This window comes from Triturus cristatus, chromosome 4_2, assembly GCF_964204655.1.
Source record: "Triturus cristatus chromosome 4_2, aTriCri1.1, whole genome shotgun sequence".
Lineage (NCBI taxonomy): Eukaryota > Metazoa > Chordata > Amphibia > Caudata > Salamandridae > Triturus > Triturus cristatus.
Window position 1 is genome coordinate 436034099 of NC_140586.1, and position 27420 is coordinate 436061518.

The 27420-nt window shown below is 44.4% G+C and overlaps 1 protein-coding gene across 1 annotated transcript in view; it reads right to left on the bottom strand.

The window, feature by feature from the left end:
• Nucleotides 1–2158: 2158 nt before the first annotated feature.
• The window catches only part of LOC146834536 (deoxyribonuclease-2-beta-like), a 278688-nt gene continuing 253426 nt past the window's right edge, over nt 2159–27420 (bottom strand). The window contains exon 6 of the mRNA XM_085600118.1: nt 2159–2724. Within this exon, the coding sequence (XP_085456244.1) occupies nt 2291–2724 (434 nt within the window). The 3' untranslated portion in view covers nt 2159–2290. The remainder of the gene's footprint in view (nt 2725–27420) is intronic.

Below are 27420 nucleotides of genomic sequence, written 5' to 3' on the forward strand. Positions count from 1 at the left end.
ATTTCTCCTATTATCAAGCTTCACGCTAACCCTGTTAGAGACAAAAAAGCAGCGCTAACCACGGTTAACGCTGCCTTTTTTACTTCTGCTAATTTTCAGAATTAGCCATGTAATCCAATGGGAGGTGGATTACATGGCTAGCTCCAGCATGGGCTATCAACAAGGATATCCCAATCCTTGTAGTTTTATCGCTGCATTACCAGCGATAACCTCCCAAAATGCCGCTATCGCTGGATTTTTTATCGCCTAGGCGGTTAGCGTTGTTAATAACGCGATAACCAGGCGATATTATCCAGCAATAGCGGGCGTTAAAAAAATTAACGCTAAGCGCCCTTAGCGTTAATTTTCCCTGTTCCTTGTTAATATGCCCCTCAGATATATAGATATATAATGATATTTTGTACATCTATATTTATGACCAATATTTTTTCCCCAATATTTTTGTACTTACCATTATAAGTATAGGATGTAGATATATTGACTTCAAAATTTTGGTCACAATATTTTTGTATGGGGATATTTTGAGTGTTGATATTTTTTCAGTGTACCGAGAAGAGCAGCAGGAAGTCCCTCTGTTTTAGACACTCTTTATGACTTTTAAATCACCACTCCAAGACAGGTGTAGCCATCTTAGAATGGTCAATAAAACAAAATAGTCACTGTGCCATTACTTGCCTCTTATTCAATGCCTTACTTTCCTCTTCTGTTTGTCCCTCACGTGGATCACAGCTTCTATACCAGCTTTTCTAGTGGATGACTCATATCCTTCCACAGCTTTTCGTCTGGAGGCTACTTTTCCCCGTTCTTGTAGCACTCCATTCAAATGCATGCCATTTCTTGCTCTGTCTCTAGTGTTCTACTTACCAACTGAAATCCACGACCCCACACTCTCAGTCTTGTGCTTTCCCAGCTCATCCCGCCCCATCCTGCTTGGTTTTCTCTCCCTTTTTAAAAATAAGGCTCCTCCATTGTGCCCCCAGCTGCTGAGATAGCCTGGCAATTGCAATGTGCTGCTGTGCCTGAACAAAATGTGTTTTGGCACAATTTTTACGACTTTTTAAAATTCACCACTCCAAGACAGATGTATGCTGTTTAAGAGCGGTCAATAAACATAAAATGGCCAATGTGTCATTATGCCTGCAGGCACACTCATGGTGATGCAAGGGAGTGCATGTGCTGTGATGCTGAAGCGACCGTAATGTCATAACACACACCCGCGCATGTGTGATGATGCATGCACACACAACATAATACTTTTTTTAATGTTGCCTGCACTGTTCACATAGACAATAATGTAATGAAATTTCTTTGGTTTTCAGCAATGCTGGACAGCATTGTGAAAAAGCACTGGAACAGAATTTGCTTTCTCCTCCAGTGACTTTTGCCAAAGCTGTTCAGCATCAGCGCAAACTGAAGAACGGTTATTGCCTTGTATTAACTGGAAACAAAATATGTGTGTGTGTGTGTCTGCGTGTGTGTGCACATGTGTGTGGTGCTTTAGTGTCATGAGTGTGTCCTTTAAAATTGATCTTCATTAATGGCAAAATAATGAGAAATTTGAAAGGATACAGTCCTGATAATGAATTATGCACTGCAATAGTTTTTAACTTGCTTTACAAGTGAATTGTGTTTGAACATCAATTAGTTTCAATTCTTTTGTCATTAATTTAATTTGATTTAGGAGCTCAATATGATGAGTTTAAATGGTATCTGTCTTAAATTATGATAACATACTGGTCTGCAAGAACTTCAAATTGAAATAGCATCTTGTCCATGTTTATTGGTATCACGTGGTGATCTATAAGAAAGATTCCAAGATGGTGCTCATTATAGTGATCAAGATTACACAGAAGCCGAAACGCATTGACCTGCTGTATTTTGTGAGACTCAATATACACTTTGCACTTCTGGGAGTGTGCCAGTGCCCTTCTCATTCCTGTGGAGAGGAGCGAGTGATGCCTATGTATATATTTATATTTTTATGTATCCAGTTAATACATGCATTGCCAAAGGCAATAGGTCTTCATTGGTAAAGCAAAAAGATGACACCAACTTGCTTTACCAATGCAGGTATTAACTGGAAACAAAAAATATAGCTTTTTACAGTACAAAGAACACTCTTCTGTAGTCCTACCATCAATAAACAAAAGACCCAAGTGTGGATAACAATACCCTCCAAATTTATTGAGTACTGTATACACATGTGCACAGCTGTATATTGATCCAAGGCATCCTGTACAGTATTATCTGCTTACAGCATGAACGATAGTGGGGCTTGTAGTCTATAGTTTCACGATTGTTCTAGAAGTGCTACTAGTTGAAATCCAGAGATAAAGTGACTTTTATGAGTGGGGTAAATTGGCAGCTTGTTGCTCAACTCGTTAGTGTCTGGGCAGTTCTGGTAGTAGCTGACCAAATTCCGGAATGCTTTGTAGATGTGCTGATTCTGCGTGCAAATGAACCCTCCACTTCTCCAAATCTGTCTTTCAGTTCGGTTCAAGTCTCCCAGGCATGTCCACTGATCCTCATACCTCAAGGACACACACCACTTGGAGTGGTCATAACTGGAATTGAAGAAAGAGGAGTCTGGCAGCTTAATCTTTTTGATGTTGTAGACATGATATTGGAGTGAGCAGTTTGATGGAAGTTCTTTTCTACCATGCTGCCAACTTTCAGTCAAAAGATGCGTTTCCAAGGATTGTGCCATCCATGCCACATAGATATCTGCACACAAAAAGAAATATACGGGAACATATTGAAAATCTAGATCTGATTAACATTTTAGGGGATTATATCGTCAAAACATTAATTACCTTTCTAGACAATCTCTTTTTTTCTTTCCCCAGCTTTTTTTTATTTACCAACATGAGAAAAATAACAGAATAGACATTTAAATGGACAGTCATACTGACTTACACCAGTGATACCAAAACATAGCAAATTTCGGGAATACTAATTCTTCCCCTTCTTTTAAGACAAAAAACGATCTTAATTAAACCAAACTGCTCCGTACTATTCCTTAAATTTTTTAAAACAATGATTCCCAAACTTTCTTAAGTTTGCGTAATGAACGAATCCCTATTGTTTTAGCCAGTGCTAATTCCATGTCATATGTCTCTTTAACCAATCCCCACCTTTCCATAGCAGATGGAGGAGCTTGTGAGATCCAGACCCGGGCAATTGTCAACCTAGCACATACCAATAAGATAGTAATTAAATCCGTCTGGCTAGTTCCCATGTTCTGCCCACCCATCATTACATCTACTATTGAGAACATGAGGGATCTCCCAAGTTTCTGAGACAATATTTGAGTCACCTTCTGCCAAAATTCTGCTAGCTGAGGGCATGAAAAGCACATGTGTTTTAGATCGGCTGCCTGTAAATCACACTTCGGGCACTTTGTCCGACCACTAAGGGAATCGTGAGATGACCATTTCGATATCCTTTCAGGTGTATAGTATAGTAGACAGATTGTTTTATACTGCTGCATCCTCAAGTTAGACGAATGCACCGACTTATTGATGCTGCTGAGGACAAGCGAGATAGTATTAGCCGAGATCGAGATCCCCATACTGCGGCTCCAGCGATCAGCCAGTCTAGTGCAATCGTCTTCCTTATAGGTGCAGAGACTTTTATATCCTATACTAATCAATGATTTTTCGTTTGTTTTATACAAGCATTTCCATATATCAGAATCCGAAACATTTGACAACTTCATACTGCGTATGAAGTAGTCTCGGATCCGGTAATATTTAAATTGCATGCTTGCTGATAAATTTTATAGAATATTCAGTCTTTCAAATGTGATAAACCCATTATAATCATATAGATCGCCTAGGTATTTGATCCCAGAACTAGCCCATCATTTTCCCTCTGCATCATGAAAAATCTCTGGTAGACCCGGATTACCCCACAAGGGGAGTTTGACATGATAAAACAGTATGTTGCATTTAGAAAGAATAGCACGCCAAATATTTACGCTATCACGTGCGGTGTTAAATTTGACCCGCTTGTAATAGTTCGGGTCATTAGTTCTGAAAAGAAACATATTATATTCTTCACCTAACATAAATCTATAGAAAAAAGTATTGCTCGTGGGATTTATTAAGCTACGGAGACGGCCCAGAAAAGCTGCCCAGAAGTATAATTTAAAATCCGGGAAAACGAGCCCCCCTGGTTGAATGGAAGCTTTAATAAGTCAATAGCTCTACGCCCCTTCTTAAAGCCCCAGATAAAACCACTACAAACGCCATCTAGGCACTTGAAAAAGGAAGTATTCAGTCGTAGAGGGATGGACCGAAACAGATATAGGAATTTGGGCAAGATTTTCATTTTGATTATATTTATTTGTCCGCTGATACCTATAGGCACCTTGTGCCATTTTTTGAGTGATTTAGCTGTTTCTTTCAAAAGCACCTCGTAGTTTAATGCAACTATCTTATCTATTTTAGCTGATATTCTAATCCCTAAATAGGTAGCGACACTGCAAACTCCCGGAACTGGGGCTGGGGATTTATAGTTCAGCAGGACTTGAGTTTTATTAGTGTTACGTCTATAACCCGATATTGCACCGAATCTCTTTGCCTCCTCGACTATCCCCTTCAGTGCTTCCTCAACGTCAGTCGAGTAAACTGCAATGTCGTCTGCATGCGCCGTGACTTTGAGGCTATTCAACCCAGATATAAAGGGCTTAATACGAGGTTGATTTTTCAAGGCCAAAATAAATGGCTCTATTGACAGCACAAACAATAACGGTGATAGAGGGCACCCCTGACGGGTGCCACGAGAAATTAAAAAGGTAGGGGATTGTAATCCCACATATACTAATTTGTAGTAGCGCTAGGGTGATGATACAATGATTTGGCCCATTGCAGAAACTTGCCTTTAATACCAAATGCTATTAATGTGGCCCAGAGAAAGTCCCACCCCACTCGGTCGAAAGCTTTTTCGGCATCCAATAAGATCATACCGAGTGGGGTCGCCCTTGTCTTTGCAACATCAAATGCTGTTACGGCCATATTCACATGAGCCGTAGTGTCCCTCCCTGAGATAAATCCATGTTGTTGAGGAGACACCAGACCAGGCAATATAGGAGCAAGACGAGTCGCCAAAATTTTAGCAAAAGTTTTTGCGTCGGTATTTATAAGTGATATTGGTCTATATGACCCACATTCTAAAAAGAAAACAATCTGAGTGAAATTCCACGAGTCAGGAACATTTTCTCCTGCTCCGATAGATCTAATCAGCTGGAGGAGAAGTGGAAGTAGTTCATCCATGCAGAGCTTATATAGTTCCAGAGGAATAGAATCTTCCCCTGATGCTTTACCCGAAGGCAGGGCAGCTATCGCTAGTTTGACTTCTTCATTTATAATATCAGCTGTCAATGAATCAATTATTTCATCACCCATATTTTCATTGGATTGATCTGCAGGTACTTATTTATGTCAGCTAATTCCGATCAATTCTCCGGAGTATACAATTTTTGATAATAATCAGCAAATTGCCCTAGTATCTGGTTTGGGTGCTCATAAACCACATTATTAGGCCCTTTATAAGGGCCTAAAAGCCTTATCATCTGCCACCTTTAATGCCAAGAGCTTCCCTTTTTTTTCGCCGCTTTCAAATTGAGATATCCGATATTTATTTAGTTTAGCTACGCTTTTTTCCCTAAATGTCTTTTTCAGTGTGGATTTTAAGTCAATTAAAATATATCCTAAGTCTTCTGCATTTGGAAGACCCCTTAACAATGCCTCGGCCTGTTGATTCTCAGCCGTAAGAATATTTGTGATAGTCATTTCTGTTTCTTTCTTACGCTCACCATTCTGTCTCCAAATGTATTGCTGGGAGAATCCTCTAATACTAGCCTTACATGAGTCCCATACATACAGAATTTCTAGGAATTCTTTCAGGTGTCTCTTAATCTGAACTACGAAGTTTTCATCTAGAAGTAGATATCTAGGGAACGAGAAGGACCTAGGTCTCCTTCTCTCCCCTGACATTTTGAATGACAAAAGAATGGGATTATGGTCAGAAGTGACCTATGGGCATATCTCCATTATACTTGATTCTAAGACATTATCTGACACCCAAGCCAAGTCTATCCGGGAGCATAGTTTATGTGCAGCCGAGTAATAAGTATAACCAGCTATATTTGGGTATAATACCCGCCAAGCATCCCTGATAGCATGTGATCGGCCAAGCTCTTTGATCGCGACCCGGGAGCATAGATTATGTGCAGCCGAGTAATAAGTATAACCAGCTATATTTGGGTATAATACCCACCAAGCATCCCTGATAGCATGTGATCGGCCAAGCTCTTTGATTGCGACCCATGTCTTTCGCATCCTCTGAAAAGCACACCGTCTAGTGATATCTTTCTCATAGTTCATGATGCAGTTAAAATCACCCATTACCACCCTCTCCCCATACCAGTTTAGTAATTCCATATTTAACCGGTCTATAACTGAAGGGTCATCGATATTCAGGCCATATATTACACAGAAAACATATTTGCTGCCTCCTATTACTATCTGTACTGTAGCCCATCTGCCCCCTTTGTCTGTTAGTGATTTACCGACATCGGCTCTGAATCGTTTATGTTTTAGAATAGCGACCCCTCGAGTTGAAAAGCTTTGATCGGAGCTGGCAGCTACCTCATATCCCAGTTGTTTTAATAAGCCTCGATCTTTATAAGAAAAATGCTTTTCCGTAAACAGCACTAGCTGTGGATTGTACATCCTCTGTTCTTCCGCGACAAGCCGTCTTTTGTTCCTACTATTCAAACCTGCCACATTCCAGGCTAAACACTTCACTAACTCCATCTTATTAATAATAATAAACCTCTTGTTTCTTTCTTATTGATTAATCCTGTAATGGTCCTGACTTTTGTCCCCTTATTTCGTGATGATTTCATGTTGTTTTTTTTTTTGTCCCCCCATGAACCCTCCCCCTCCCTGATCTCCCAATCCCAATCCCAACCCTCCCCCCACCCTGTTTCTAGAAGGAAGAATCATTCTCTTCTATCGGCTGCCGTTGGAGTGGCAGCCATCTAGGATTCAGCCACCCCCCTGGCTCCCGAGCTAGGACACCTCCCTGCTTATATCAGCCATAGAGAGATTTAACGTAGATAGGAGAGAACAGCCAGAAAAAAGAGAGAAAAGAGACATCTACATCTGGCCGGCACCCTCCCTTTGCCATTTCTGCATCATTTCATTCACATCTGACTTGAAAGAAAAGAAGTAAGTTTGTCCCCTTCTCATGATCTTCAGGCGAGCAGGCTCCTGCAAGAAGACTTGAGCCCCCATTTCCTTCAGTGGATCGATTAGCTGTCTCAGTTGCCATCTCCTGTCCATTGTGGCTTTGCAGAAATCTGATCTGAAAAATATGGAGACAGAGTCCACTGCTATCGGGGATCTAGGACCAGCTTTTAGTGAGACCGCTTGTCGCAACAGAAAGTTGCCAAAGTAGAGCAGAAACGGCCTTGGATGCCGAGAATCCTGCCGGCGTTATACAATTGGGAGTCTATGGGCCCTCTGGATCTGTTAGTCCCAGTCCCAATCCCCCTGATCAGGGAAGGCCTTCTGCATGATATGCACTATATAGGCTCTGGGGTCCGCTCCCTTCTGGCCTTCAGGTATTCCAAATAGCTTGAGGTTCTGTCACCTTTGTCTGTTTTGAAGGTCTTCGAGTTTAGATTGCATGTTCCTAAGTTGTACTTCGTGCTGTGCAACCGAGCTAACAGTTGTGGATGTGGTCTCTTCTGTACAGACAGCTCTCTGCTGGAGCTCTGTCAGTTCTTCCGTCACAGATCCGACTTTCTCCGTTACGTCCTTCAGTGTTTGCTGAATATTTCCATTATCAGCTCTAACTTGAGCAAAAAGCTCTCTTGTTTCTTCCCTCTGATCCTTCAGAGCCTGCAAGATCATAGAGAGTATAGCGGCTTCATTGCCCTGAGTCCCACTATTCTGAAGATCCTCTTCCGAGTGAGATATTTAGGAAAGTGGAGACACTGAAGGTAGTATTAGAGGCAGGAGAGAGGAGGATCAGGGCCAGGAGCTGGAGATGTCTCACCACTGCCATTTTTGCGAGATTCACGGAATCCGCCCTGTCCAACAAATACCCTTGTCAAATTTGACGCTATGTCAGAAGACAGGCAGCCCAAGCCTTTGGCTACCACTGTGCCACTATGCCCACCTTCTGACCCTCCATCAGTGAATCCCACATCCGAGAGACTAGCAATCCCCTTTTTAATTCCACCTTTAGCCTGCACCCATTTCCTTATGGGGCTATTATTCAAGACCTCTTTAGCCTGTATCTTCTTCCCTTTCGCAGAACCTGTATTAGCTATATTTGTCATCTTTTTCAGATCTTTCGTATTTTTAACCTTGAGATCTTACTTTAAAGGAGCTGCAGCAGCCATTGTTTTTTTTTTTGCCTCTCTTCATGGCAGTTAATCCCTCGATAGATTTCCGAGATACTGTTCCAGGCCCCCAACGGAGATATTTGGACTATCGGCCTCCATGCCAGAGAGGGCAGAGCTCTCGAGTTCGTCCATGGACGTGTCAGCGCATTGTAATCCTAGAGAATTATCAGGTACTTCTAAATTTCTGGCACCTATGCCTTTATCGCCGCATGCTTCATTTCTGTAATTACCTGAGGCCCCAGTCTCAGTCTCAGCCCCTTTATCCTCTGCCTCCATCTCCATTGATCCCATGAGTGTGTTACCTATGTTCTCTAAGCTCTGAGCCTCAACAAAAAAAGGCTACTGTAGCTTATCAGAGGGCGCGGGCTCTGGAGCACAGAGTCAGCGCAACATTGTTGCTTGTTAGCGATGGCATTTATTATAGTGTCAGCTAAGTAATTTTCTCCAAGAGGCTGTGTAGCAATATCTGCAAGCTCTGTCAATTTCTTAGACTGTAGGTATTGAAGTACCGGTTTGCCCAGTTTGATTTTTGAGCATATGCAGCTCCTGTACTTTCCGTGGCTTCCAGCCCGTCCGCTGGTTCCGCCGCCCTCTCTGTCCTCTCCACCTGGCAGTCTACCGAGGCCCCCACCGCCACATCTAATCTCAGACTAGCGGCCCCGCTCACCGCTAAGCTTACCGGCTGGCGGCTCCTCCTCGGGTCGTGTTTTTCGACGGGGCCATGTCTACAGCAGAGGCGATATGCGGGTAGCGAATGGGGCCGATATGAAAGCGAAATGGAGAACGCCAGACTGGGAGCCCCACAGCTAGCAAAGCTGACAACGGCGAACACCTGATGCAAGTCCGAGGTGTCAGCAGCATTGAACGCAGGTGACCATTTCAAGCTTGCAGATCCGTTATTCTCTCGTTATTCTCTCTTTTTTTGCTTTCTCTCTAAAAAAAAAGGACGTCTTCAGCATGCGTTCATGTGTCAAACCTTTTTCCGAGTATTTGATCATGTATATCCTTATGCTAGCAGAGAGTTCCAGTTCCTCGGGAGCCTCAGCGGTCTGTTCCTAGAGACGGCGTCAGTCCACCATCTTGTCTCCTCCCACCTCACCTTTCTAGACAATCTCATTTCTAATTATTTCAAATGATGAGGCTTCACAAATATATTTCTTCATCCCATTCAGAATCACTACTGCTTAGAAAGCAATTTCCCTTCAGGCAGGGGTGTCTCGTTGTGTGTATCAAGCGTGGACCAAATTCAAGGAGAAAAATAAATTATGTAAAATTAAAAAGATAAAAAGAATTTGAGGATGCCAATTGCATGGTTGGTCTAGGGCTCTGGTTGCTGTAAGGTTGTATATTTCAGCATGCAAATGGGAAAGGACTGATAGGGTCATAAACTTAGGGCCTATAGACAGGGTAAATACAAGAGAGTATACTGTCTACTAAACCCTCATCCCACAAGCCTCATTTAGAGATAGGCATGCCTTTAGTATTTCATCAACAGAGCCTCTGTTGACTTCCTCCGATATCTGATGGAGAAGGGTCCATTGGAGGAAGGACGTTACACCATTCACTCAATATAGGATAACACATGACAACATAACATGTACATTTGTAAAGTGCACGTTCACTGCAAAGGGTATCTTGGTACTGAATAGCAGATGTTTATTGTTACCCAATTCAATGGTACTCATTTTATTCACCTCAGAAGAATGAAAGTCTGAGTGGACCCACTAAGCTTTGAACCTGTGACCATGTGGTCAAACACAGGCCCCTACAGTGGATGCATTAGACCCGGTAGATGGTGTAATGCCTTTTTTTTCCTATTCATCATCACCAGGAAAAACTTGTGGTGAGTAACAGGAAAAAACAATACTGACCCATCTCCTAGGGTGTGGGGGTTATTATATTTTTCTTTTTCCCCACTTAGGGAGTGTGTTTTTGAAAAACAAAAACATTTCAAAGGTTTGGTATACAGTCGGCAAAACCGACTGCAGCTGTACACCAGACTTTCAGTACATTGAAAGAAACCGCCATGACAGTGGTTCCTGTCAATGTGCAAAGATGACCGCAGGGCCAGCAAGCACCTCTGAATTTGAAGGGCGAAGTACCCTAGAGATGGTGGAGGCAAAGTCCTCCTCCATTCTGAAGGACACTACTCCATCCCCCAAACTGAAAATCAGTCCCTTAAGACCTTACATGGGATAGAGATGCAATAAGGCATGGCATGGCAACATCTCTGTGGTTCTCTATTCGCAGCTCTCTGGGGCGTAGCAGGTGAAGGTGCACGGAGAACCTACTGCACCTCCATTTTTTGCCAGTCCAGTGGGATAAAAACCCACTAAGAATTTGGGCCCATGTCACTCTTGTTACTACATTAATTCTCTGAATCAATGACTATATGATAGTTTGCACATTTAAGGAATCCACCGCTTTTTCATTAATTCTTAATTTAGTGGGTGTAGGTTAAAGAAATCTGTGACAGGAGCCCCTGTTGTAATCAGCCTGATTATAACTCATGTTGATTGCACAACTAAAGAAATGGGTTGCACGACTGTCGACCTTCCGGCAGTAATGGATAATTTGGCCTTGTCAGTTAAAATATTCAGAAAGCCTGGTTTAGCTCTCATCTATCACACATGCAACCATACAAACAGGCCCTCATTTATTGGATATTGGCAGCTTTCGATCGAGTTTTCCCTATATGTTGATTTTCAGCATTGGCAGTTCATTATATAATGTTCAACTTTCGCGATTTTCTTTCAGTCTTTTCAGTGCGTATTATAATAAATTGCAGTATTTTCTTTAGTCAGCACGGGGTCACAACATTTCACATAATTTGAACACACAGAGAACTCAGCATTAGAGTCCTTAATGTGAGCAAAGGAAAGCTGCCCCATACTGCTGAGCCGAGGATCCACTTTAATGAATGATGCCATGCCATGTCATGCTACTTGGTATGCATTTAATGCACGTCTACAATTAGGATTTTTTCATAGAGCTATTAGCAGTCTGGGCAGTCTGTTTCCATATGGTCCTGGAGTATCCCTTAGACAGAAGTACAGCTATCAGGTTTTTTTTTCACCCTGTTCAATTGCGTGTGCCCTGAATCCATATGTACGTCACCCGTTGCCGATGTCTCCGTTTGCATTTACCATTGTCATTCTTTTCGCACTTGACTAGTATGAATTTCTTCATCACCCTGTCTACGTTTGTGTCTCCCATTATAAGTGTCTCCCTGCCCGTAAGAAGAGACCCTTTGGTGTGCGGTCACCCCCATTGTTTTGTTGAATTTTATTGCTGTTTTTAGACTGGTTTTTAGTGCACTGCTGTCTAGAGCGCAGTGTATGTGCTCCACCCCCTAAAACATGTGGAAAGTTAATAATTCCTCATTGCAAAGTTAAATCTTCCCTAAAACCATAGTATATGATGTATAAACTGTACCCATGGCATAGAAAGTTAAATGTCACCTGTGGACTGCAGCACTTATTGCGCCATCCAGTAGTGTGACAAAGGAAAACATGGCTTCAGGCCTACCATTGTAGCATGACTGTTGCAGAGTAAAACCTGCAGTGCAATCTGGTAAAATAACTATGTTTTAACGGGAAAAAACCCTCCTGATATTAGTAAATCACCCCTGTGTAACCTTGTAGCCCACAAGGCAGGGTGCATGGTATTTAAACGTGGCACATGTAGGAACTGAATCTTACTGTGTCCCTACTGTGACATTTTGACTATGGCAGGCCTAGCTATACTATGCAGAAAACCAGCGTATAGATGAAAATAATATTATAGCTCAGGAATGAGTATAACTAGAAAGATAATTAAACCACTATTTTAATAGCTATTAAAAATCAAATTCAATGGTGATTTCACATTATTAATGAATCTTATAGAAAAGTAACTTTTATTGTGTAAACTATTATTTGCGCGAACTGTCTGAAGGCTAATTAGCATTGGTCTCTGCCAACTCCCAGCTTGTGATCAGCCTGGGAGCTGTGGGCATTTTGTAGACATCACAGTGTCAAATCCTGCCTGATAGGTTTGTTAAGCCACGTTTAACACTTTGGCGCGCTTGAAAGGGAGAGAATAGGATTCTTGTATTTCCCCTGTCTGGTTGTGTTTGCCCTACTAGACTTCTGTAGGTACAAGGCCTGCTTTAAACTTAGTGGAGGATGTGGGGGAACTCTAGGAGAACCATAGTATACTCCCCACTCACACCCCCAACCTCAGAGCCCAAATTTAGTTTAGCTGGAGACCTTCACCATCTTGAACTTGGCATCTCAGACCTGTGTGAAGGACTTGAGAAGGAAGGACACCCTTTGACTTAAAATCCAAGGACAGAAAGATCTCCAAGGATCATGAGGCTGAAATCCTGGGTGTCTCCAGTAACATAAAAAAGCTGAAGAGGACATTCCTGTGAACAATCCCAGCTGACCAGTAGCATTTGGATCTGGACTGGACTTTTCTGTTACTCTATGCCTGCCACCCTGAGAGTATGAAAGTACTCCCCCAGAGACCATGGGTGCTTAGGAATTTTACTCCTGTGGTTATTTGGACACTAAATGAAGTTTGGGAACATTTTCAAATGTTATGCTCCATAGAGTCAAGGTGAAGGCCCACAATAAGTGTTTGGCCAGCAGTTTGACTGTCTTGGATTGAATTTAAGGTTTGTCTTACATGGAGAATAGTTTTCTTTAGAAAAATGACTAAGTCCCTTTTCAGATTAGGATTTGGAAATCTTTTCAACCTTCCCTACATCCAGGGCTAGCAGGGCCTATCTACTGGTGTATCTGACCCTTGCTCCATCTCGGTTGTCCTTGAATCATGCCCGAGTCACAGCGTACCATGACCACTGACTACCATTGAGGCTTTGTGCTTTTTGGCACTATTTTAATTTAAATCTTTTATAATTCCTATTTATGATTCCCCCTACTCAATTTTCATAATTTTGGTGCAATGTTGCTTATAGAATGTTTCTCAATTCATGATAATTGGAGTAGGATTCTTATTGTGTTGTGTTTTAGAATTTATAGTGGTTTTGGTACCTCTAAATGCTTTACACATTTTTGTTATTTAAGCCTGTTTGCTCTGTGCCATAGCTACTAGCATTTGAGCTCAGGTTTAAATTGTTGAGATTTTTGATTGGACCTAACAGGATAGTGACTGTATTACTTGTGAGGGACACTGATCCACATAATTTAATAAAACACTTTCTCACACCGCCCCAGAATCAATGTGTAGGTTTCATACGATTTATCATTAGTGATTGAATCTTGCTAATACAGTTAAATATTTGGGTGTCCATGTCTTAGAAACAGTGTCACTCCACCTCAGAGTAAATGTCTCACTGTCTCAGTGTCTTTGTTTCCCTGTCCTATTGTAAGTGTTTAAGTGTCCCTCTGTGCCCACTGTCTCTGTCTCCCTATGTCAATGCCTCAGTATGCCAGTGCAAATGTCACATCATCCCAGTGTTTTTGCCTTCCTATCCTAGTGTCTTTAGGTCATTGTCTGCCTGTCCTAGTACCATTATTTGTATTTCACTGTCACAATGTCAGAGTTATAATTATCATGTCTTAGTGATAGAATTTCTCTGTCCCACCAGTGTCTCAACATCCCTTTCTCGGTATCTCCCAGTACTGAAGTCAATTTTTCCAATACTCATTTAGAAGTTGGCAGTAATTTGTTATCTGCCATAGGTCGATATCCCACACATCAACTTCTCTTTTTCTCTCCCTCACCCAACAGTGTTAATATCACTGTATTTTCAACAATGGAACCACATGCAGCCTTACCAATAGAAATACCCCATGTGCCACACAATTATGGGCTGACATGGCACTGGAATACCCATCCTAATTGCATTTAATCACTGGAGAAACCTATTGCTGAGTCTGAGTCTCTATGTGCTCTTGGCTCTATTGAATAGCAGAGTGATATGCGCTGGCTTTGGGTTTCCTTAACATAGCCGATACACATAAGCAGGTAGGTGTCACAACAACATCCCAAAGTATGTGTAAGAAATTGGAGTCTAAGCTGATGGTGGTTAGAAGCCACCTCAAATAATAATCACAGTCCTTGTCAGGGTAAACTACAAAAATCACTACATAAACCTGTGCTTAAACCTCTGGTAGATTGGCACAAAACAATCAGGCTTAACTTAGAGGCAATGTGAAAAGTATTTAGGCAGTACTCAAACGGTACTGAAGTGAAAACATAAAACAAGAAAATTTGAAACCGATTTAGAAAAATAGAGAATTTTTTAATAAATACAAAATGACACCAAAATGACAAAACTTTAGTAAGTAAAAACGGAGATATACTTTTTTAAACTTTCAATTAAAAATAGCATCAAAAAGTACAAAGCACCAACTCCGCTTATCTAGTTGCACTAGACTGGGGTAATGTAAAAAATTAAGGCTGCCCACGATGGAGCATGGGTCGAATACAGGGACCAGTTTCATCCCTGTGGAAAGTTTAACTTCTGACTTAAAAGCTTTCTGGAAGGAAAAGTGGTCACTGACTAGTCATCGGCTGGGTTAGTTGCAAGCTGGATCCCAAGAGGGGCTAAAAGAAGGATGGTCCCGGTGTGGTCGTCGAGAAGGGGGGAAAACTCAGCTTGGGCAGTCTGAAGTCCATGGCGGGAAGGCCTCAATGTTGATTGGAGGCTGCCCGGTGTTTGTCCAGATGGAACTCTCTGCATTCAAACTTAGGACATTTTCTGCTAGTCAGATCTCCTTCAGTGGGGCAAACCAGCAAGCTGAGACCGACCAACAATTCGATGTTGACAGCTATGGCTTCAACAGCAATCCTGGTCTCCGTCAGTTCTCCAACAGATGTTGCTAAAAAATGTCTAAATCCCACTGGTAGCAAGAGTACACGCTAACAGCAGCCAAGGATCCAGCACCTGGAGACATGAACTCCTTTAGAGGTAAGCAGCAGGGTCAAGAGCAAGCCCAGTTAGTTCTGGTCAACTGAGCAGCTGCAGGGAAAGGCTGTTGTGTCCCTGTAGCTGACTGACCCTGGCGTCCCTTCTGGAGTCCTGGATTCAAAGATTGCAGTTCCAGTCTTCCTTCCAGTTCTTCAGACAGCAGGATAGTCCGGATTCTTAACAGGTACAGGAGTGTTCTGAAAAGAGGTCTGTGGAGTCCACTTTTATAAACAGTGTCAGCCTGTAGGTGGAGGGCAAGCCTTTGTCCATCTCCAAACCAGAACTGGTCGATTCTTGTTTCCCCACTGTGTTTGGTGTCAGCCTGGCTAGAGAGACAAAGGGGACGTAGGCCTAGGTGTGAGCTTAATTAGCCAGTGACACATTATGCATCCTTTGAAGCTCAGGAAGGGGCTGTGCACAGCCCCTCAGATAATCCTGTCAAGGGAGGAGTCCCCCTCCCCACACCCTATTTGAAGGGAGAAGACAAGCACTTTACCCATGGTTAGCTAGTGTAAACTGTGCAGAGTCCTATGACCAACCAAAACAAAACAGGTTCTGCAAAAAGAAGCAAAAATCTAGGGTGGCCCTCCAGAAAGGATACTTTCCCAACAGTGTCTAAGGAAGTAGCATCTTTAAGTGAAAACTGCCAATATTTCCACTTTTTAACCAAAACGGTTTGACAGGTGATGTGCATGTGGCCACTTTAGTTCTCTTGTTAAAAAAATGTCCTGCAGTGCCCACCTTTTAAAAGAAAATCAGCTGCTGTGGTCAGCTTGAGCAAGAGGCTCGGGCACGTTGTATGTAAGCATGAATTCACAAGTGAGTGAGGAAACCTGAGTGGGCCCAGAATCCAAATATGAGATTAGCTTTGACATGTTTGGATTTCTTAATAAGTTGTCAGGAGTCATACTATTGTGTGTTAAGAGTTGTCTTGTGCAAGTCCACCATTAACTCATGCTCTACATCCTTATGGCACGTATCCCATAGGGCAGAATGACTTGGGATATGATGTACAAAGGCATTAGTAAAAGGTGGATAGGCAGGAAAGACAGGTCTGTTTCACTTCATGTCATCTTAGAGTTATGTGCTTTCATTGCTGTTTGATCCTTGCAGACATCTCTGGATGGCACATGATCCCAAGACAGTTGAATACAGACTCTGCAGTGGTTGAGGCAGCACTGTTACTCACTCTGTGATGGCTGGAGTAGCATTTTATATCCTGTTTAGCAGTCCAATGAGGCTTGTTCTCTCTGGTGGTATCACAGTAAAACCGGTTCCCTGTCGCTATAATTGGATTGGCCATCTCTAATTAAACCATGCACCTGGAAGTCTTGATGCTTCACACTTAGACTTCCTGGTTTGCAGTGGGCTTTGCATCGCTCCCCTAGGCTGAACACATTCTGTTGTGACCTTAAATTCAGTTTGGAGGCTGTAGAGATGGCACTTTTGGATAATAATTTAATAAGGAACAAATGGCACTTCAACTTTCAGCTTCTGTAGCACAAGAAAGTGTAACAACACATAGAAAATGAGGAGCCTACAAATCTAAAATACAAAAAGCTACTTTTGGAGTTGTCACAACGATTCATAGTATAACCTGTTCTTTTTAGCCTCTACATGTAGACCTCTTGGCAAACTCATGGAAATCTTTACATCAACCTGCACAAATGTGCAGATGACCTGCAATTGTATTTAAAATATTCTCTCTAAAGGACATCAGAACTCTCAAAAGAGGCTTGGATTTGATATTCAACTGGGCATGAGATAATTCCTTGAAACTGAACCCTCAGAAAACTGAACTCATACTAACATACAGCAAATCTAACATAAAAATGGACTCATCTTGATTGCTATACTTGAAGACTATGGTTATCTGTCTGCTCCCAGCACACAAGTCAAATCACTTGATCTCATATTCAATAGCACCCTCTCTTTTAAACATCACATCGGTAAACTGCCACAACTAAAGCAAATTAAACACTGATGGCCAAAGCATGACGTAGTACCCTGTTCACCAAACTCTGCCTGACCTACTACCATCAATTTCCGACCACTCGCCGTCTTTAGGGCTTACAGTCTGATGTACTTTTTGTTGTGCTTCACCATGAAAGAAAACAGATGATGACCAACAGAAACATTAAAATAATGATCCCTATGTCCAGAGAAAACCCTTCCTACGTGGTAATTAGTAATTTATTACTCAAAAACAAACTCCCACTTTGGAAGATTGTTTTTGAAAAAAAAAAAACTTTTGGTAGATCACCAGTAAAACGGACTGCAGCCATGCAATAAATGTTTTGTAACTTCAGATGAAATGCTGTGATGGTGGTTTCTCTGAAGGTACAGCAGCACCGCTGGGCCAGTGGTGAGCACTATATTTAGCGAAGGTAGTCCATCAGGTTGATGGATGTAATGTTGTCTGCCACCCTGATTGATGGACTCTTGTCGGCCTGACTCTAAACCGGGCCCTGACTCTCCAGTGATAAAGGCTACTGCTCAAGCTCTGGTCATTTTCAGACTCGACATAGACAATGCCATCCTAGCTGGATTTCCAACCAACACACCTCTACCTATTAAGGCAGTTATGCAGTACGCAACAACATTGATCACTGACAAAAGAAAATATGCCCACGTCTTCCCAGCCATGAATTATCTACACTGACTTTCCCTAGAAGCTAGAATCAAATTCCTCTCGAGCGCACATCCTACAGACCCCTCTCAATCCTTAATATGGAGTATAGGATACTCAGTAAACTCCTGGTGTCTCAGCTATTATCCATGCTCCCTCAGCTCATACACGTAGATCAGTGTGGGTTTGTACCCAAACGCAGCACCTCTTTAAATATTCGCCGATTCCATGCTATTCTGCATGCAGCCGCGGCAAATGCTCCGCATGCTGGCTGTTTATCCTTGGATATACGCCAAGCTTTCGATACTCTGAGCTGGCCTTATATGTTGGCTGTCCTGTCCAAGTTTGGGCTGTCCATGGCATACTGTAATTGGATCAAGTTGCTCTACACTAACCCCACAGCCCGTGCAAAAACGGGTTCGATTATATCACCAGCGTATTTTATTTATCGCGGGATGTGCCAGGGTTGTCCCTTATCACCTTTACTGTTCGTCCTTGCTCTTGAACCTCTTGCCCAATGTCTGTGGCAGACTATGGTCCCATATGGCATTCCCATGGATAGGCACAATCCACTCTGTGTCATTCTATGCAGATGACATGTTATTTTATTTTCGAGACTTGCATACAAGTATGCATACGATAGCAGACATGTTTTCACAGTTTGGAGAATTGTCCAGGTTATGCCTTAATGCCTCTAAGTCTATAGCCTATTATTTCAATAATACGTATGCAAACCCCTATTTAATGTTCCGCAGATTTCAGTTTAGGGTGGAATCCGTTATATTTAAATATTTAGGAATCTATATCTATAGAACATCTGCTGGCACAATAGCTGGGAACGTGGTCTGGACTATTAACTCTCTTCGCTCCCAAATCTCCTTTTGGAATACTCTGCCGCTGACAATGGCGGGCCGTGTCGTGGTGTCCAAAGTGGTAATGCTGCCTCGGCTCCTCTCTCATTTTGTCAACCTCCCGGTTATCCTACCGGCATGGATTTTTAAAACACTAGATGCCCTCTTAACCTACTTGCTTTGGGGTTCTGGCAGACACAGATTAACGTTGGCCAAGATGCAACTTCCCAGCACAGCGGGTGGGATGGGCGCACCTGATTTTAAAGCATACTGCATAGTGGGCAATTGCAGTGGATGCGTGAGTATTGGATGGATGTTACTCTGGATCTGGCTACACTGACAGAGCAGGCGCCTTGGGATAACACAGAGGCCTGCCTCCTGGGCCTTTTTCCGCTCCCCAAGAAATCCAAATTGCTTCGTCGCTCTGCAGGCTTAGCCCTGATGATCGCAAAGCGATTGATTACACAACGCTGGAAATCCCGTACACCACCACAGGCGGCTAAATGGAGGGAGGAAGTCCTCTGTTAGGCCACGGCAGAGAGGGAGGCACTGCAGCGGGAAGAATATAGGGGGCTAAGAAAACTTCCAATATCCTTAGAATGGGTGCACCTAGTACAGCTTTTTAGGGCAGACACAGATGAGGCCTCGGTGGGCTCTCAGAGTATATAAGCTGTAGGTATCGTAGCTATTTGATCCTCCCAGCACAGTGGCTAGGCTTCTGGCGAATGCCTTTTAAGAGGGTTGCTCCCCCCCTTTTTTTTCTCTTCTCCATTGCCCCTGATCCCCCTTTGGTATCCTCTTGCATGTCCTCCTTAGCAATATTGGATGTAATTCTCACCTGGCACTTGAAACCAGGCTTAGAAGTAGTTTTACTGTGGCAGCAATTGTTTTTATTGTTGTGGGGTTGGTTTGGGGGGTGGGTTGGAGTAGGGGTGGTATTCCGGGTATTAAGCATTCTACACCTCAGACACATGACATGGGTTGTTATTGCACAACGGAAATATGCATAAATTCTTGATATGTTGAGGTTCAAAAATTGTATAAGGTCTGCACATATAGCGGCTATGATAATATATATCAATATAGGGCGGCACTTTGGCCCCACCTAATACTTATTATGAACAACAAAATGTACGATGGACTATACAATTGTATTATATTTGCTGAACAACCCAATAAAGTTTGTGTTAAAAAACAAATATGCTAGAATCAAATTCCAACTCTGCTGTTTAACACTCAAAATCCTCCAACTGGACAGGCCAAGTTACCTATCATATCTTCTTAAAATCTCTGGTGGCCTAAGAGAATTCCACAGCAAAGCTCTTTCACTCTACAACCACCTACATTCTCAAAGAAGCAAGCTCAGAGCAATCCTTTTCTAGATTCATGCTCACAATTTGGAACATCCTCCTAATTATTTTATGAGCAGCTCCTGATATCCTTTGCTTCTGCAAAAAACTCAGGACCTACCAAAACACAAGATAACTTGGTGAAGAGCTTTGAAGATAAGCTACTTCACCGTAGGGAACCAACATCTCAGAAGACTTTCTGCATAAATTATAACTCCCCAAATTGACAGGCTTTGAAGGTATAGTATGTCACAGTAGTAGTTATTAGTGATTCTCTCCAGAAGATCCCCTGTCTCTCACTTACTCCAACCATATCTCCTCTTCTGAACTCCCTAGCCGGTTGGTAGATTTTGTTTATGCAGTTATTGTAAGCACATCATGTACATGCACTTAATGTTACATGTAAAGGTCTCTAATACCAACTGGTAAAGTGATGCCATAGAAAAACAATGCACATTATGTTTTCAAAAGATGTGGCATATACAATAATTATCCATAGAGAGGCAGTGTGATTCAAAACTGAAGTGAGAGACCTCAGTTAGTGCAGGAATACTGGACACATTTGAAAGACTGTGTGTGTGAACTGTTTTTATACATCATGCTAAGAATTCTTTCTTACAGAAAAATGAGATATTGTCCAAAAGCTACATTCTAGAGGAAATAATCTGTAACTCTGTGATCAATGGAAAAACTCTTGGCTAATGCAACGTTGACTGTACCTGATATATATTGTGTCAGTACATACCTTTCAGGTTTTTCTTGTTTGCTGTGATTTCTGAAAAACATTTCAGTGCTTTATATCATTGATTTCAATAAAAGTGCAAATCAACACTTAATTGGGGTCACTAAATATTTTTGCCAGACAGGATTCTGATGGCAGATGGGTATTGGGAACTCCGAGAGGCTAGGGCAACCCTTCGATTGCGTCTGGCAGTCCACAGGAGCTGGGGAGATACTGCGGTATCATGTTTTCTGTAGCTATATTGGATTGCCCCACTCTATTTAAATCATACTGCCAGGAGTTTCCTGGTGGGCAGTGGACTCTGAATATCTCTGCTGGGCTAAATATCAGTGCTGATCCTGATTACAATTCTGAGACTACAACAGGGCCAGACTGAAACCAAAAGCAGCCCTGGCAAAAATGTCATGTTAGCCAGTGGCCAAATTGGATGTGGTAGGAAGCTCGGAGATTCAGTGCTGTTTCTTTGCCATTTGCCGGCTCCAAATGCAAGTTTCCCAGATGGAATCCCAGCCGCTCACTCACCGGGCTCTATAGGGCTCACTCGAGAAAAGTGCATTAGCAGCGTTCGGCTCACCAGAAGACTCTGCTGCTCAGTCTGACAGCCAGTTTGACATCAGCAGCCACCTCGTTAAATTGGCCCTCTATCTTCAACCTTTGCATACACAGGGCACATTAAAATGCTCCAGTGGGTCTGTGACACTCCCGTCAACAGAATCCCAGTCAGTTCTGTGCCACCTTCTGCTGAGTATACTCCATTAGTAAAAAAGACACGAAAAGAGGCGCCCTAGCAGACTTTATCAAAGCAAGCTCCAACCACAGCAAAAAACTCTTCAGCATCATCAGAGAGTTCTCATGCCTGTCAGCAACAATCTGCCATTCCTAAAAACTCTGAAATACCCTGGCAGATTACTTCCACAACAAGATATCCACCATCTACAGTAACTTCAAACCCCAACCCACTGACCTTAAAAACGTCTTCAGATCAACTGATCCCGCTCACAACCACCTGCTCACTGTATGGGAACAGCTCACCACTCAGAGCATCATATCCACCCTAAACTCCATGCACTCTGGAGCACCTACTGATCCCTGCTCCCGCCAATTTTTCAACCTGGAGAGCAGGTTGTTCACCTCCCTTCTCAATGCTCCCGGCACCGATGGACTGTGGTGAAGCGGTGGACTGCAGTGGCCGTTCCCCCGAGAGCTTGGGCCTGAGAGTGCAGCCCCCCATCGACTGGTGGCTGGTGTGCTTGGCTGGCACTGTGGGGCAAAGTGGCTCTGTGCATACGTTGGCCTTGGAAGCGCACTCCCCAGTCACTGTCGGGATGCCCGGTGGCCCCTGGTGCATCGAGACCTGACTGCGGTGGCATTGAGTTGAATTTGGCGGCTGCACCTCTTCTGGGGAACTGTGGTCAAGTGCCCTGGGGCCCTGCATCACAGTGTGGGGGCATCATTTGGGGAGGTTGGGATGGCCCTGGGCTCTGTGGTGCCATGTCAAGGCAGGTGAGGCCCTCTGCACCACCTGCCCTTGTGAGACGCACCCCCTTCCGGTCTGCTGCACCATCCTCCAGTGATATTGGCCTGCTAGTGCCCCCCATTTGATTACAAGTGGGTTATGGTGGGCTAGGAGAACCTGCTGTACGCCCAGGCCACCGCTCATCCTCAGTACTCCACTGGGCCCCTCCTGCCATTCCTGAATGCGAAGCCCAGCGTGGACCCTCTGGGCTGGACGCCAGGCAGCCCAATCACCATATTGCCATGTGGCCCTTTCCTCTAGACTGCGCTGCCCTTTTTGTGTAACCTTCCAGCTGCAGTGGGGGTGGGGCCAGTGTGAACCACTCCACTTCTATTGAGAGAGTGGTGTCTCATTGACTTCTGCCCAGTGGGTGAGCGAGTATACCCGGCACTGACAATCCTGAACTTGCTCTGGGTGTCTGAGTGTGCTACCTCCCCCAGTCGGGCTTGTTGGGGTAGCATGGGTGAAGCACTGATGATTTCCTGCCTCGAGAACCTCTGGCCACGTAAAGGTCAGAGGCTCGTGAGTCAAGGCTGGCATTTAAGGGAAAATGACGCGCCACACCGAGCCAGACAATGTAACCGATGACCCCCCGGGGCACCCTCATGATACAGCTTTGCATGATCCTGATCTAAAAGAGATTCTCACCAATGTCAAAAACAGTCTGCGGGCCATCGATGCTAAGAGTGGTCTCCTCCCCATCTGCCTCAACAGATGACGGAGAGAGTTGACAAGCACAATGACCACCTGAACCACCTCAAGGTATGCATCTCAGATGCAGATGTCACCCAAACACCAGCTGGCGAACACCTGCTCTGCATGGATAAAGTCCTTGATATCATAAAGCAGAAAAATTAGGACTTTAAAGCGCTCTCTGTGCAATTACCTCTGCATCATCCGGGGTACCGTAATCTAGCGCAATTGACAGGATGGAAGACTGTGGAGTAATGTTGAGATCCTTCTTTGCAGATGTCCCTTCAGTGGTCTTCACCGTAGAGAGAGCTCACTGACTCTCCGAGACCCCTATCCAGCACACCAGCTAGACCAATCATTGCCAAACTCCTCAATTACCATGATGGGGGATGGGGTTTTTCGGCTAGCCAGTGAGTGCCACGCAATTCAATATCAAGGCATTGCGATCTCCTTTTACCCTAATTTTACGCTGGTGGTTCAGGCGGTGCACTGCGCATTTCTTCCAGTAAAACGAATGCTCTAGAGTGCCGACATTATGCATTGCCTGCTCTACCATGCAAAACTCCACATCTTCCACGAGGGGAAACCCCATCTCGTCACAGATGCCAAAGTTGCCATGAAATTCTCCCACCAGATCTCAACACGAACGGCATACCCCTGGATGTCCCGATCTCACCCAGAGATAAGGTGCCCCAGCGACAATGAAAAAATATTGTTTGATCCACTGGTACTGCTCTCTGCTCATTATAAGGAACCTTCATCTTGCCAATCCAACTTGACCACAGATATTATACTGGCCCTTTCTCAACATGTGACCCTCTTGGGATCCTTTTCAACAGTTCATATCCCAGCATGTCAAAGACTCGATGTTACAAGTTCCCATACAGACTCCCCATGATGTGTTAACACCCTGCATGACCACCCAGTTTTCCCCTAACTGGGTTGTATGCCTGACTTTCTGATGCCTCCAGAGATGTGTCCCATTGTGCCGCATTGTTTTTTGGGTTGTGGGGTTGGGAGGTGGGAGGGATGGGTTTGTACAACCATGCTCGCTGGTTGGAGTGGGTGGGAGGGAGGGAGTAGTTTTGAATGGTGTAATTGATTAACCTTTCCTTGAACTTTCCTCCCTTGGCACAAAATTACATGTCACACCGGGTGCTAAACCTGCATGTGCTTATGCCACATGCACTCCCTGGCCTTTCTTGGCTGTCACTTGGTGCTATGCGTCACTCCCCCCAGTCAGTGCAATCGCTACAACTAGATATCTAAAATGGAACATTTGTGGGATCAATAACCAGCGGCAGGCAAGATTGGTACATGCTCACCTCAAACGACACCGCATAGACATTTGTAACTTTCAAGAACTCCACCTCACGCAGGCGACGGCCTCCTGTCTGAATGTGGGATTGTGTATCCCTCTACTCTAACTACACTTGGGGCACTGCCATACCTCTGCAGAAGGGATTCACTTGGCGCCCCACCATACTATTGACGACGTGGATGGGAAATACTTCCTAATTGCAGGAACAATTCACAGACACCCGGTCATTTTTGCCTTGATATATGGCCCAAATGTTGATAGCCCTGAATTCTTCGCTGATGTATGGAGGTTGATAGCTGGCCAAGGCGCAGTGATATGGGGTGGCAATTTTAATGTAGTACTTGACCCTGCCGTGGATCGCTCAGATGCCCCACACGGACCACATCCTAACGCAGCCACCCAGCTCCATACTCTGGTGGATAACTGCCTGACAGATGTTTGGTGCCAATGACATGCACACAGTCAGGAGGGCACATATGTCACCACTGCGCATGGCACATGGTCACAAATCGATTATGGGCTATTCACCCATGATGCCCTCACCTGGACCACCTTGGTGTCCTACCTACCCCGTAGACTTTCAGCCCACGCTACGGTGCTTCTGGAACTTTTCCCGCCCCTAGCTGTTTCACGGGCCTTTACATGCCGACTGGCCCCCGGGTCATTTTTCAGGGACGAGGTCCATACTGCAGTCATAGACTACTTCGCCACTTACGCAGGGTCTGTCTCCTCTCCGTCAACGCTGTGGTTATTCAGGGTACATGTATCTCTAGACAAGAAGGCGCTTTGTAAACCATTTGCCCGCAGCTGGCCAAGCTTGAGGCAGAACTCAGATCCCTCAAACTGGAATATTTTGCCACTAAGAGCGCCAAGTCATGGTGAGTATCCGCAAAAAACTCTCAGAATATGAGGAGGAGGCCATGCAGGAACTAAAACATCTGAGCCAGGAAGCGACGGCGCGCTGCTACCGTGAAGGAGATTGCCACGGGAAGACACTGGCCAATCTGCTCGGCAGGCCGTGGGCTTCAGAATGCGTAGTTGAAATGCTGGACGGGCAGCAGGAGTAGCAGCTTTCCCCTGCTGTCCTGCTCCAAACCATGACTGCCTTCTACACACGTTTTACAGTGCCACCCCTGTGCTGTGCAGGGAGGAACCAATGGCTCAATACCATTCAGTTGCTATGGCTGGATCAGGCTCATCCCCTCTACATGGATTTCCCCTTCACAGAGGAGGAGGTGCTCCAGTCATAAGGAGCCTCACTAGTGACAAAGCACCCGGCCTCAACAGGCTAACTACATCTTTCTACAAGCAGTATGCCAGCCTCTTGACCCCGCATCTCCTAGCAGTGTGCGAGGTCACCCTGCAGTCGGTGGAACAGCCGCACACAGAGACACTTCCCCCAATGCCGCCCACAGAGGACCATCCTACTGGCTTGGACAGTGTGTCGGACACTTGTACGGTGTCCCTCTCAGCCCTTGGTTTGCCTGAAGCCTCTTAAGATGGGTGGGCCTGGGGAACCATGCATTCCATATCTTCAAGCTGTCCACCAGATGGAAGAAAGCTGTATGCCCTCTCAGTAGGTTTTTCTGATGGCTTTGTACCTTTGGTCTCAGGGCGATGCGCTGACGTGATAATGCACACTGTCATCCAACTGCTCTGCTTTCATTATTGTGCCTTTCTACCCTGCCCTGTTCAAACCCTCCTGCCCTACCTCCCGACTCTTTTTTCTCTTCTAACATTGTTATTTGGATGCCGCCGCCGCCGTCACCCTGTTGTATAATTTAACAAATGTCTAGAAAAGTTTATTTTTTAAAATTCCTCGAGACAGCCATCAACCTCCAACTCACTGAACATCTGGAGAGAAACAATCTGCTGGACACCTCCCAATCCGGTTTCTGTGCCAACCACAGCACCAAGACTGACCTGACCGCCAGCACTGATGACATAAGAACCCTCCTTGGCCGGAGGAAATAGAGGCCCTGATCCTCCTTGACCTCTCAGCAGCCTTCAACATCGTATTCCATCAAGTGGATAGCATCCTTCTTCTCAGGATGAACCCAGAGAATCCGCCTACCACCCTTCACTTCAGAACCCAAGAGCACCATCTGTGGTATCACTCAAGGTTCATTCCTCAGCCCCAACTTGTTCAACACTTACATGACGCCCTTAGCCACATCGTCAGAACCATTACCTCGAGATCATATCCTAGGCAGAAGACACCCAACTCATCCTCATGCTCTCAGAAGACCCCTCCCCCACTAGGGCCAAATTCCCAAACTGCATGATGAGTTTCGCCAGCTTTATGAAGACCAACTACCTGAATCTCAACACAGACAAGACGGAAGGGCTAAATTTGGGGAATAATACCTCCCTATGGAATGAACCTTGTTTCCCGCCTCACTTGGACCCACACCGACAAGCCACATCGCAACCTCGGCATCATCCTGGACAGGAAACTCACCATAAAATGCCAGATCAACGCAGTCTCCTCTGCTTGATTCCACACCCTCTGACTGCTCTGAAAGATCTTCAGATAGCTCTCTGTTGTCACCAGGAAAACCATCACTCAAGCCATAGTCACCAGCCGGCTGGAATACGGCAATGCTCTCTAGGCAGAAATCACTACCCAACTCCTGAAGAGACTCCAGACAATTCAGAACTCAGCTGCCAGACTCATCCTCAACCTCCCCTAACGTACTTGAGCAGAGAGAAATGTTGCAACATTTAGGGGCCGATTATGATGTTGTCAGGGAAGGCTCCGAACTGGATTTGTATTCTGTGAATCCGATTCAGGACCTATGTTCCTGACCAAAATCGTTCACCTTTCCGGGTGACCAATTATGATGCAAGGAAGCTCCTGGGCTGTCCGAACAGAATTCAGGCATCCCGAGTCGTTCGGAGCCAAATCATACAGCCCAATGGAGACGGTTTCCAAACGAGTGAGTATGATGACCGATTCGGACAGCCGTTCGAAT